The sequence below is a fragment of the Sebastes umbrosus genome, chromosome 15, assembly GCF_015220745.1.
Source record: "Sebastes umbrosus isolate fSebUmb1 chromosome 15, fSebUmb1.pri, whole genome shotgun sequence".
Lineage (NCBI taxonomy): Eukaryota > Metazoa > Chordata > Actinopteri > Perciformes > Sebastidae > Sebastes > Sebastes umbrosus.
The window spans coordinates 18,588,019-18,601,290 of NC_051283.1; the positions used below are offsets into that span (position 1 = coordinate 18,588,019).

At 37.9% G+C, this 13,272-nt stretch overlaps 2 protein-coding genes across 5 annotated transcripts; one reads left to right on the forward strand and one right to left on the reverse strand.

The window, feature by feature from the left end:
- The first annotated feature begins 1,871 nt into the window (after nt 1-1,871).
- chrac1 (chromatin accessibility complex subunit 1) lies at nt 1,872-5,190 on the forward strand. Its single transcript, XM_037795262.1, has 3 exons — nt 1,872-2,094; nt 2,286-2,412; nt 4,146-5,190. Exons 1-3 carry the CDS (start codon nt 1,933-1,935, stop codon nt 4,226-4,228), a joined length of 372 nt encoding a protein of 123 aa, XP_037651190.1. The 5' UTR covers nt 1,872-1,932; the 3' UTR covers nt 4,229-5,190.
- Nucleotides 5,191-5,240: 50 nt separating this feature from the next.
- On the reverse strand, nt 5,241-9,726 carry si:ch211-57n23.1. 4 transcript variants are annotated; one of them, XM_037795260.1, is made up of 4 exons: nt 9,587-9,726; nt 8,999-9,176; nt 6,976-7,534; nt 5,241-5,773 (listed from the first exon to the last, which is right to left on the reverse strand). In XM_037795260.1, the coding sequence occupies exons 3-4, from the start codon at nt 7,521-7,523 to the stop codon at nt 5,632-5,634; spliced, it is 690 nt and encodes a 229-aa protein (XP_037651188.1). In that variant the 5' UTR covers nt 7,524-7,534; nt 8,999-9,176; nt 9,587-9,726; the 3' UTR covers nt 5,241-5,631. The 4 variants fall into 4 exon arrangements, with proteins under 4 accessions (XP_037651188.1, XP_037651189.1, XP_037651186.1 ...); XM_037795261.1 differs by having other exon boundaries at nt 6,976-7,530; nt 8,999-9,276; nt 9,587-9,695; XM_037795258.1 differs by having other exon boundaries at nt 8,999-9,276; nt 9,587-9,694.
- Nucleotides 9,727-13,272: the final 3,546 nt, after the last annotated feature.

The window sequence follows — 13,272 nt, forward strand, 5'->3', positions numbered from 1 at the left end:
AGTCAAGCACCACCTGCTGGACTGGAGGCATAAATAAACACAGCCTCCAGTCCTCCAGTGGTCCTGGTGTTACACTGAAATCTGTAACCAGACAAATCTGTGACCGCAGAGGAGCCAGCATCATGATGATGTCACCATTTGTGACAGTTGTGAGCCCACTGTACCTACTTTTCTTTTAGAGATATGTGAATATACCTTTAAAGTAAAACATATTTAAATACTGCCAAAAATTAACAATTTAGTTTTGTTTGTTTTCTGTCACATATTTATGACATATTACACAGGTCACAGGTAATGATGAACTCATATGTTGCTGGCTCACACAAAACACACAAAAGTAAATTGTTAATTTTTCTTTTTAATTATTCTAATATTTTTACTTTAAATATATACTCACAAAATTCTAAAAGAAAAGCAAAATATAGGTTCAGTTGGGTCACGTTTTCTGACGACAGCCGTCAGAAATAGTGACCTCCTGCACATTATTTTAGGATAGCATTCCTATAAGTAGAAGGGTATAAATATATGTATGTATACATCCATTTCTGGACGCATATGTACATTTATACACATTTATGTATACTGTATATTTGTTTTATCAACTTGTCCTACCATTTTACCACTTCTATTATTATTGATATGTTCTGGGATGTTCTGCTTTAGCAGTTACCATATTTTTTACTTTATTTATATGCTTTTACTGTCTTGTGAAGCACTTTGTAACATCTGTTTTGAGAAGTGCTATATAAATAAATGTATTATTATTATTATTATTATGATTATGATTATGATTATGATTATGATTATGATTATTATTATTATTATTATTATTATGATTATTATTATTATTATTATTATTATGTTGCTGGCTCCTCTGCAGGCTTTGTCTCCTAGCTTGTGGTTGTTATGGCTGACTATAGTAAATACAAGTAAAATGTAAAGTAGTGGTAAACATATGAAAATAATGATACTATTTGATTTTTTTGGTGATACAGGTGTGGCAGCTGCCAATTCTCTGGTGCTTGCTGTTGTTTCCCTTTTCCCTGGTGTTTTTTTGGTTGAGTTGCTGAGTGATTAGAGGGTTATTCAGTTCACCTGTTGCGCAGGGTGTGGGGACTGGCTCTTAAATGATAGTTGAGAGCAGCTTGGTGCATTCCCCTCTTGGCCAATCAGGGTGTAACGACGCCCTTTCTGTAGGGCTTAAAAGAGGAGGGAAACTGCACACCCAGTGTCATTCTGATCTCTCCTTCACTCAATGCAACATGTGTTATCAGCTTTACCAGAAACTCTGGTCTGTTTTGGGCCCTTTTGGGATTCTGTGATCTTTGTGTTTTGTTTGTTGAGAGTGTTGACTCTCCTAGTTGGGGAAACAAGTTAAGTGCCACCCAATTAGGTTACCTGCACTGGGACGATTAGGTGCTATTTGTGCAACGATCTGGCTTGCCTTACAATAGCCTAACGCCTGTAGGCTGTATTTTTGTATTCTATTCATTTGTTGATTTTCAATGAAACCCTTTATACCCATTTCTTTTAGTGTATTTTATTTGGGAAAACTTTAAAGGAGGGTAAAAGGAAAAACACAAACCAATATTTCAGTTTCCTTAATTGTTTGTTAATATAGAGGCATTTGTTCATTATTGAAGAGGCATTTGTTCATTATTATTATTAAGAAGGCATTTTATTTTATATTATTATGTGGATGGGAACTGTTTTTCAGTCTTATGACTGAACAACTAAAGTCTGGGGAACTCAGTACCGCCACACAGGTAATAATTGAACGCAAAAAGTCGTTTTCACCTGAAGTGCCTCCACTCCAGCAGGTGGCGGTAATCCGTCAACCTCTATTAATGTGTAGAAGAAGAAGAAGAGCTACGTCACCGTTCACAACACCACCACAGAGTTCCGCTTGTTTCTGTCTGGCTCCTCGTCCTCATGAAGATGTCTCACAACACTCCCGACAAAGACGACCAAACGTCAACAACTAACAAGAAAACCATCTCCCTGCCGATCTCCAGAGTGAGGCTGATAATGAAGAGCTCTCCTGATGTCTCCAGCATCAACCAGGACGCTCTGTTTCTCACCACCAAGGCGACAGTAAGAGACAGTTTAATGATAACCATCACCGGTTCACTGAGCTCTGCTAACTTCATCTGCTGCTGCTAGCAGGGGTTAGCGAGCTGCATGCTGCTAGCTGCCAGGATTAACTGTATTAACTGTAACTGTGTCTGTTTGAGCTCAACTTCTCCTCTGCTGACTTGTGTTGTTGTGTTGTTGTGTTGTTGAAGGAGTTGTTTGTCCAGCACCTGACTCTGGCTTCATTCAACAACGGCTCCGGGAAAGAAACCAACTCTCTGTCATACAGCGACCTGGCTAGCACCGCAGAGGGGACGGACACCTTCCACTTTCTGACAGGTGAGACCCAGACACGACCTCACAGACCTCATAGACCATCCACAACCTCATAGACCAGCACAACCTCATAGAGCAGCACAACCTCATAGAGCAGGGGTCTCTAAGCAACCTGCAGCTCTAGAGCCACATGTGGTTCTTTAGCTCCTCTCCAGTGGCTCCCTGTGGATTTATACAAATGCAAATGAATAACTGTTTTTTGTTTACATTTTCATTTTCCCTTGTTGTAGGTCTATGACAGAGGTCAGCAATCTTCACTATCAAAAGAGCCATTTTAGGCAATTAATCTGTCCTGAGCCGCAAAACATTTGCAGTGAGGTAGGGGCCACATTGAGGGAAAAACAAATCTGAGATTTCGAGAATAGGGTCATTATATTACCAGAATAAAGTCATAACTTTATGAGAAAAAGTCATAATATTAAAGTCATATCTTTACGAGAAAAAAGTTGTAATATTACCAGAATAAAGTTATAACTTTACGAGAAAAAAGTCATAACTTTACGAGAAAAATGTCGTAATATTACGAGAATAAAGTCATAACTTAACGAGAAAAAAAGTTGTAATATTACGAGAATAAAGTCATAAGTTAACGAGAAAAAAAGTCGTAATATTACGAGAATAAAGTCATAACTTAACGAGAAAAAAAGTCGTAATATTACGAGAATAAAGTCATAACTTAACGAGAAAAAAAGTCGTAATATTACGAGAATAAAGTCATAACTTAACGAGAAAAAAAGTCGTAATATTACGAGAATAAAGTCATAACTTTACGAGAAAGAAATTCGTAATATTACAAGAATAAAATCATAATTACTAGAAAAAAATGTAATATTACGAGAATAAAGTCATAACTTAACGAGAAAAAAAGTCGTAATATTACGAGAATAAAGTCATAACTTAACGAGAAAAAAAGTCGTAATATTACGAGAATAAAGTCATAACTTAACGAGAAAAAAAGTCGTAATATTACGAGAATAAAGTCATAACTTAACGAGAAAAAAAGTCGTAATATTACGAGAATAAAGTAATAACTTTACGAGAAAGAAATTCGTAATATTACAAGAATAAAATCATAATTACTAGAAAAAAATGTAATATTACGAGAATAAAGTCATAACTTAACGAGAAAAAAAGTCGTAATACTACTAGAATAAAGTCATAACTTTACGAGAAAAAAAGAAAATAACTTGTAAAATTACTACTACTAAACTACTATACATATATATACTAATATTATGACTTTATTCTCATAATACTACGACTTTTTCTCTTAAACTTCTGACTTTATTCTCATCTTTTTTTCTCGAAATCTCAGATTCTTTTTTTCTCTCAATGTGGCCCTTATACTCCGTTGTACCATAGACCTACAACATGGGTCAGCAACCTGCAGCTCTGGAGCCACATGCGGCTCTTTAGCCCCTCTCCAGTGGCTCCTTGTGGATTTTTAAAATGGAAATGAATAACAGTTTTTTTGTTTACATTTTCATTTTATTTATCATTGTTGTAGGTCTATGGTATGACGGAGTATTAGGGCCACACTGAGGGAAAATAATAAATCTGAGATTTCGAGAATAAAGTAATAATATTATGAGAATAAAGTCATAGGTTTAGAAGAAAAAAGGTGTAATATTATGATAATAAAGTCACAAGTTTAAGAGGAAAAAAAGCCGTAGTATTATGAGAATAGTGACTGTAAGAACGAGTTTGACACGGTGTGGTATTCTCTTTTTTTATAGATATCCTGCCTAAGAAGATCTTGGCTCGAGATTACCTTAAATCTTTGGAGCAAATGCAAGAAGAGGACAACGTCGACTTTTAAAAAGGATACTGGCTGTGTTTCACGTCTGGACAGATGTTATCACGTCCTGTCATTCATTGAGAGCACTGGCAGAAGAGACACCCTAAACTTTCTCAGTGTTTTTAAATACATTGACAGAGTTCAGCTGTAGGGCTCGTGGAAAACGTTAGTGGACATGGAACAGAAAGTAAAGTCACGTAGGGCAAATGTGAAATCAAGTGAAGACTCAGAGAGTGTTCAAGGAACATAGAAGTTGTACTGTATGTCTAAGATAAATACTTGATGCCACAAATCTTGTAAATCTCGTAACAATGGCCTAAACAAAGCAGCCTTAGATGAATCATAATGCAACTCAAGATTTTAAACAGTTTAGGATTTCAGAACAATATTGCATTTGGCCTGTATTCCTAGACTATCTTTGGAGGTTTTCTGGTTGCATTGTCTCATAAATTTTGTGCTTGTTTTGCATGCACAACAATCAGGAGGAGTAAATTGTTTTTTCTTAACAACTTGCAGGCCTGTATGGGCTCACTCCATGTAACCAACCTAGACATAATGAGACTCCCTGCCACACAGCTGGTGCACAGATGTCTCAGCTCCTGAGTTATTATTGCCTTTAAAATATGATTGGGTGAACACTTTACTTTAGAGATGCTATCAGACATTGATTTCAGAGTGAAATATTGCTGATGTTATTGATTCTAAGTTACAGTTTTTTTAAAGCTATTTTCATGTTTGAGTAGTTTATCATAAATACTTGAAAGTTGTTTAATCAAAAGTACAAATACCTCTTCTTTTTTCTAGCTTAACTACAAAGCAACTGAACATGCTGCGTCTTTCCAAATGAAAATTCACACTCAGCCTAATAGATGTGAATATTTAAAGTGTATATAACAGCTGACCACCTTACAATGCATCATCCTCATGCTTTCACAAATTTAATGTTTAGATTTGATATTAAAATAAAGATTCATGCTGTCTAACATTCATGTTGCACCGCAGGTATTTTACAACACAACCTCGGAGAGGGACGTAATAAGAAAATGCAGTTTATTAATGTTGAATGAAGTGTTAAACAAGTCAGTTATTCTGTTCCAAGCTTCACAAGTGTCTTGCAGTTTTACTAGAGACTGTTAGCAGGGCCGTGAAATCTCCATGTGGAGCATGTCTTCAAACTGGAAATATAAAACGTGATTTAACAGCTTCACGTTCATCAAATTTCCCTGATAATGTGAGGTTTATTTATCTCTGCTAATTCCAGTTAACACATGTTACTTTTTGGTGCGTTGATGACTTAAGGTGCATATCAAGTTTTGTCCTCATACTACAGACTAATATAATCCTGAGCATGCATGCATTTGCTACATCGTTGTACAATACATGAATACTGTATATAAATATAAGGCGACCGTTCTTCGTCATTGTCACTGCTGGATGAGTTTGTTGAGCCGAAGCTGCATGTTAAGCAGAGTGTTCTCTAAAGAAGAAAAATGGTTCTCCAGGATGTTCGCCATGTGCTCTCTTCCAGCTATGGCGTCCCTGGTGTTGGCAAGATGCTCCTTCATGCTGAAATGGAGGACAAACCATGAGTAAATGCCTGAGACTTTTTGACACATTCACACACTACTTTGTAAATTCACAAGTATTGGGTCTGTTCTTTCACATCTAATAGAGAGAAAACACTGAATTGCATTTATTCTCTGCAACTGTTTTAGTGCCAGAGCCTCGTCTCAGCCAGATGTCCCGACAGATGAGTGTTGGAAAACACTTGGAATGACTCAGCTGCTTGTCTGGATCCTGTTTCCACTCTGTCTTTTCTGGCATTCAAGCAGCATTATGTTTAGGCCAAACAAGCAACACTGTTCCAGGGTTACTGACTGCCTCACTAACAGTGATTTAGGAATAATCCCACAGCTGGTGGTCTTGGATCAGTGTTTTCCAGAAACTAAATTAATTTTGTCTCTGTACAGTGAGGATTGTAGCTGTTTTGTGACTGATCACTGTAAAGTATGGTACTAAAGCATGTATATAAATATAAATATGTAACAACAGAAAGCCAAACCATTGATATATGTAAGCCTATCTGCTGCTATACCGTTAAATAAGAAATCAGGGGGTACATATTCATATTATTCCCACTTCTTCAGTCACTACATCCATCCACACCCTAATCATTTTCACACAATCCTTTAGGTTATTTAAACCTGCAGTACGCAGAATATTTTTGGCATCATTGGGCAAAAATTCCATAATAACCTTTCAGCACATTGTAATTCAAGTGTTCTGAGAGAAAACTAGACTTCTGTACCTCCTCATGGCTCTGTTTTCAGGCTTGTGGGCAGTGCTTGGTATTTCCTCAACTGATCACAACATGGCTGCTGTGTCAAACTTTCTCATTTTACAGCTAAATGGTACACTACCAAGATGTTTCTGAAAACATTTGAGGCGAGAAATAGGCATTACAGTAACAGAATATTGATTCATATTTGATCAGCGCTGCCTAGTTTGACCATTTGATCGGAGTTCGCGAGTGATTGACAGCCGACTCAGAGACGGCAGGCTCCAGCTCGGCTCTGATTGGTCTATGAAATCTTGCAGATGCCATTAGGAGCACCGGAGGACAGAGAGGCACATCTTTTTTTTCAGATTACCTGTCTTGTGCACTATTGTCAGGATATAGTGACTGTTTTATAAAAAATAACTTTTTTTAATCATATTTGCTCCAATTCTACCTACTGCTGCTTTAATCCATCAAATTGACTTCTCACCTTGTGAGGACCCCCTGCTCCTTCCCTTCTTTCCTTGTCTCCTCCAGAGACACAAACACCTTCTCCATGGTCTGCATAGTCTCCACCACACTCAGGTGGTCGGAGTGGACTCCCTGGACCTCCTCTCTGGCTTGGTGTTCGTAGGGGATCCCTCCTTCCTCCAGCCCGCTGGTGGTGGACACGGCCTGCAGGGCAGCCCTGTTCTGGAGAATAAGCAGACGGGACCTGGCGAACTCCTCGGGTCCGGCTATGTTTTCCCAGCAGATTGCAGAGGACGGTGGCAACCAGAAGCGCTGGGTGCAGTTGACTGGTTTTCTTGGGGTCTCCGTTATGAAGGGGCTGTCAGCGGGGAAGCTGTGGAGCAGGTGCAGAAGAGATGATCCAGAACCCCACTCCCAATCCTCGAGGTTTGGCTCCCCAGACTCTTGTTCAGGGGGGGGAATAGGAAGAGGCCCCGCTGCTCCTGCAACCTCTGCTGGGAAGCAGACCCCCAGCATGAGGGAGCAGGACAGACAGAGCACGGCCCTGCTCACTGCCCCCTGGAGCATCTCCAAACTGGCTGAAACACGAAGGCTTGATCAGACTTGTGGAGCAGTATTCATACTGACACACACCCACACACCCACACATACACACACACACTCAGCTGTAATGGCTGGAGAAGCCATTTGTTGGCATCATGACAGACCTTATCCACTACACATTTTTTCCACTGTGGTCTTTTCCTGTAACAAAGCTATTGTTTAGTTCACACAAAAGATCTCCTCTATCTGCATTTCCATACTGTTTTATAAAGCACAGATTATTAATGAGCCATAATGATATCTAATCTAAATCTAATAACAAAAAAAAATATGTACAATACCGTGCACTTTCTAGACAGACTATATTGTGCATGTGAAGGAGGAATGGAGATTTTGATCTGTTAGGACATTTAAACTTATTATTTATAAAGATAAGAATAACTGAGACCTTTCATTGGCATAAAGCTGTGTCAATACAGGCAAAATGCGATGTTATCTTCAAAATAAAAGTATAAATTATGTCATGTTTAATAAAAATTACAAATTACAATTACAAAATTACAGCTAAACATACTTATTAAACTGAAGTGTATTCAAGTGTGCTATTAGTATACTTCTTTTGAACTTAAAATAAGAGAGTATACCATCAGTTTACTTTTTATGTACTTATCAGAGATATACTTAACAAAAGTATACTTGGCTCATACTGACAAGTATCCTTAAAAGTCTAAGTGTACTTGGTTTATACAGAAAAGTATACAAGTCTAAATATACTTGGCTTATACTGACAAATATACAGAAAAGTCTAAGTATACTTGGCTTATACTGACAAGTATACAGAAAAGTCTAATTACACTTGGCTTATACTGACAAGTATACAGAAAAGTCTATTTGGCTTATAGGCCTATTTACTTAATCTTTTGATCAAGATATACTTAAGTATAGTATATTAAAGTGTGTGAGAGTTTGTAAAGGGATGTTTTGATATGAATTTACTTCAATTCATCAAGTTTTTGGATAATCTATTCACCATAGAGGCATGTGAGAGAACAACACATTTAATACAATTTTAAAATCTCATCACAAATCATCAAGTCAAATAGCAAAAAGAGCAAGTCTCTTTATGTAATACATAAATCAAGTACTATAAGTTAAAGTATACTAGGTATACTTTTATGAACTAAAAAGCAGAGATGCCCACAAGTCCAAGTCAGGTTTCAAGTCTTTGCTGCCACATGTTTCTCCATCAAGACCATTATTTTTTTCGGTACAGTAATGTGTACAACTCTAAAAGGCTGTTTTTATTTCTTCTTATATTTTATCTCAGGAACTCTCATTTTGGTGACTTCAAGGGTTGCCAGTTTCTAAAGTAAAGAAGCCTCACAGCTAATCAACAACTCCTGACCACTGCAACATCTTTAACTCATACAAACATCTTTTTCCTCAATACTTTGCATATCTTTAACTCATGTCTTGTAAATGTAATAATGTCTTCTTACCTTGCAAAGAAAACCCCGTAGACGAAGCAGTCAGTCTGTGTATGTGTGAGATCTCTGACGCTCCTCTGGTGCCTGAAGTCGTCGGAAAAACTGAGTCGTTGACTGTTTCCTGGGATGTGAATCACTATTCACTGGCCAGGAACAGCAGAGTCAGGAGCAAAGGCTTTTCCCTCAGAGTCTGTGGAGTAATTGAGGGAAACTTACCCCCAACAAATACACTTGTAGTCTGGCTGGAAATGTCTCCTCCTGACTTCTTACAAGTGCAAACACCAGACAGGCTGGAAAGAGAAAGGGTCTGCTGCAGAACCTTAATGCATACTTAAAAAAAATAAAGTGAAATGAAGTCTCTATGCATCATTGAAGTGATAATTTGCAGCTTTTTATCCTGTAAAGAACTCAAGTGAGTGAGAATGCAGTAGGTGTGATGCTCCTAGAATTTATGAGCCATTTTACAATGTCCTAAACAAAACCAGGCTTGAATTTTAAACTCTAAATGCTCTAAACATCATGCAATCATAGCTGTTCATTGTAGGCTAAACATCTTGTTATCCTGCTCTTGTTTTAAGAATAAACACAAAAGGTTTTTACCCCAAACTTGTTTTGTCCCAAAGATTAATTCACCCCATCTGTGTTGATTTAGTGAGTCCATTGAATGGCCAGGGAATGAATTATGCAGCCTGAGGCTTACACACTGACATAACCAGCAAGGAATGGGAAAGACGTATTTTGGCACAAACTATCGAGGGTGTAGTAATGTTGTAGGGGAGGAGTGAGCATGAGGCGAACACCATCAATCTTAAAAAAGATGTGCTTTTAATCTCAGGACAAACTGTAAAACTTAAGTTTTGTAACTCTAAAGAAAGGTGTCCTTACAAAAAATAAGTTTATTCAAGTGTGCTATTAGTATATTTCTTTTAAACTTGAAATAAGCTTTCAGTTTACTTTTTATGTACCTATCAGAGATACACTTAACAAAATTATACTTAAGTATCCTTAGCTTACACTGAAAAGTATACAGAAAAGTATTTTACTACGCTAACATTTAAAGTATATTTAAAGTGTACTTGTATAAATTAAAAAGTGGGCCAATTTATTCCGAGGAAGTATTGAAGTGGTACATTGATATTAGTATACTTTTTACATACAGTATACTTGGGAATATACTTGAACTACACTTAAGTTAACTTTGTAAAATAAACTTGAAGTATACTTCTTTTTTGTAAGGGTAGGGATGTAAAACACAGATCAGCCTCCGAGCCCTGTCCACACTTTGGTCTGGTCTACAGCTGGTGGTTGCAGCAGCCAGATGTTGTTTTTAAGTCCTGCTAATGATTTTTAAACCATTTGGCACAAACAAAGAGAAGAAGTTAAGGTTAACAGTTTTTTTCAGATGATGAAAATCCCTGTTTTCGGTTCAATTGTGAAATAAATCAGGTGGGAGAGACCAAAAAAAAATATTGTGTTGCATTTGAAATGAAAGAAATGACTCAGTGTGGTTAAGGTGCCAACTTTCAGATTCCTGAACAATTACACTGTTTGGCCAGTCAGGATATACAACACATCAAACACACCAAAGAAACCAGGCTCCATGACAACAGGCACAATCTAATGTAACACACAACAACACATATAAAAAGCCGTAAATGTACACTGATCTCATAATAATGTGAATTGTATGTAACTGCATTAGCAATATGCCATTAAAGCTAGCATAATTGTCTACTAAAGTCTATTTTATTTATATTCAGTAATTAAAATAAAGCATTTGCCGCAGAGGGCTTTATAATCTGTTCAACACATACACTCTTTTAAAACCCTTCAGGTGGAAAAAAACCCTCGTTAATTGGGAAGAAGAAGTGACCCTCCTCCAGGATGGAAAAACATGCAAAAGTTGTTTTTAAATGTGAATATAAAAGAACCAGTAAAACAGAAAAAAGAGCTGGTGTTCTCTCTGTATTGGAATAGGCCTTGAGAAGTGTATCTTATAAATAATAAAAAAGGCTTCAGGATTTCTACACCAGAATTGTATTCCCTCAAGTGTTGTCCAATCAATCCAGATGCATTTGCTCTGTAAGCAGACAAAATGTCTCTAAAGCTAAAAGTTTGCACTTCAGCCAGAGAGGCAATACTTCATTTGAAATCCAGTTTGCTGCAGTAAAGAAAAATAAATGTCAATGTTTAGATACTCTCTTTAGTATCCATAGGGTTTGCAAGATGAATCCGAGGGGTTGTGCAGAAAAAAAGTATTTCTGCAACACAAAATCATGTTTCAGACTTTAATCTTTGTTTTTTCTCTTGTAAACATAGAGCCTACAGTAGCACAGTGGTGGTCAAAGTGGGGTCCGGGGACCCCCAGGGGTCCCTAGCAAAAAGGGAAATCATTTATTTTCAATATAATTCCATCCATAAGTAACACAATGAATGTCACATGCAATATCATGCGCAATATTACTTTTCTATTTTAGTTTACTTATTTTACTGAATTTATCTGACTTTTATTGTTATTCTATTAGGCACTGGTGTTTATATTATTTCTTATACACATTATATTTATTACTCTGTTGTGTTTTTATTCTTATGTTGTAATTTTTGAGCTATCTCTGGCAAAAGAATTTCTTTTGGTATTAATAAGGTATCTTATGTTATGACTGTTTTGGATGCTCCAGGTTTCTTCCCACTAATCGGGGAGTTTTTCCTGGCCACAGCGCGCTTGGTGGATCTTGTTGGGTCTCTAAACTATAATGTACGGTCTAAGACCTGCTCTATATAAACTGGAAAAACAAAGTTTGGAAACTTGTGTTTGGTGGATTATTTCTCTGTTGTTACAATGCTAATGGTCATTGTATTTTACATCGTTGGAAAGCCTGTTTATTTACCTTCGCAATGATGTCCCACTTGTAAGGATCATGCATTTGTGGGATGAGCAGCACAGCTGATTATGTGGGTAGCGCCCAAGAAAAATTTGCCAAAATGCTCTAAACAGTGTATTCTCATAAGGCTACCAGGAAGCCTGCAATGACTACCCTTCGCCGTCAGGCCCGTTTGCGCTGGTGTCGACAACACAGACAATGGAACCTGAACATGTGGGGGAATGTCATGTTCAGTGATGAGTCCAGGTTCTGTCTGCCAAAGTTGGACGGCAGGGTCAAAGTATGGAGACGACGTGGAGACCGCTATGCTGATTGTTGAACCGATGGAGTAACAGCTTTTGGTGGGGGCAGTGTCATGGTGTGGGGCGGCATCTTCCTCACTGGCAAAACAAGGCTTGTCATCATTGAAGGCCATCTCAATGCAGTGAGATATCGGGATGAGATTCTGCAACCAGTGGCGATCCCATATCTCCACAATCTGGCACCTAACTTCATCCTCCAAGATGACAACGCTCGCCCCCACAGAGCCAGGGTTATCACAGACTACCTCCACAATGTGGGAGTAGAGAGAATGGAACGGCCTGCCAAGAGTCCACACCTCAACCCAATTCAACACTTGTGGGATCAGGTTGGGCGTGCTGTACGTGTTAGAGTGACCAACACAACCTCATTGGCTGAACTGCAACGAATCCTGGTTGAGGAATGGAATGCCATCCCACAGCAACGTGTGACCAGGTTGGTGACCAGCATGAGGAGGAGGTGCCAGGCTGTTGTGGCTGCGTATGGATCTTCCACCGCTACTGAGGCTCCTGTCGGTGTATTAAATGAATAAAGTGTAAAATAGCCAATATGCCTTGTTTGTTCCTTGTTACTGATAGAGAGTTCAATCATCCAATCCACCAAACAACTCAAAACAAGAGTCAACACCAACAGGAGAATACACTGTTTACCATTGACGGCGCATTTTGGCAAATTTTTCTTGGGCGCTACCCACATAATCAGCTGTGCTGCTCATCCCACAAATGCATGATCCTTACAAGTGGGACATCATTGCAAAGGTAAATAAACAGGCTTTCCAACGATGTAAAATACAATGACCATTAGCATTGTAACCACAGAGAAATAATCCACCAAACACAAGTTTCCAAACTTTGTTTTTCCAGTATATAAAGCGTCTTGAGATAACTTCTGTTGTGATTTGACGCAATACAAAAATAAATTGAATTGAATTGAATTGAATTAAATCTCAGATGTTTTCCCCTCAATGTGGCCCTAATACTCTGTAGTACATTTACACTTTGGCCCTCACTGCATTAGACTTATATACTATTTACTTAGACTATAAACTGTGTTACCTTCATCACAATGCTCAAATGTTTTGCGGCTCCAGACACATTTTTTTTT

Coding starts and splice junctions, on each gene's coding strand:
- chrac1 (XM_037795262.1), top strand. CDS start 1,933: ATGAAGATGTCTCACAACACTCCCGACAAAGACGACCAAACGTCAACA. Junction 2,095..2,285: donor TTCTCACCACCAAGGCGACA/GTAAGAGACAGT, acceptor GTGTTGTTGAAG/GAGTTGTTTGTCCAGCACCT. Junction 2,413..4,145: donor CACCTTCCACTTTCTGACAG/GTGAGACCCAGA, acceptor CTTTTTTTATAG/ATATCCTGCCTAAGAAGATC.
- si:ch211-57n23.1 (XM_037795260.1), bottom strand. CDS start 7,523: ATGCTCCAGGGGGCAGTGAGCAGGGCCGTGCTCTGTCTGTCCTGCTCC. Junction 5,774..6,975: donor GAGCAGGGGGTCCTCACAAG/GTGAGAAGTCAA, acceptor CCTCCATTTCAG/CATGAAGGAGCATCTTGCCA.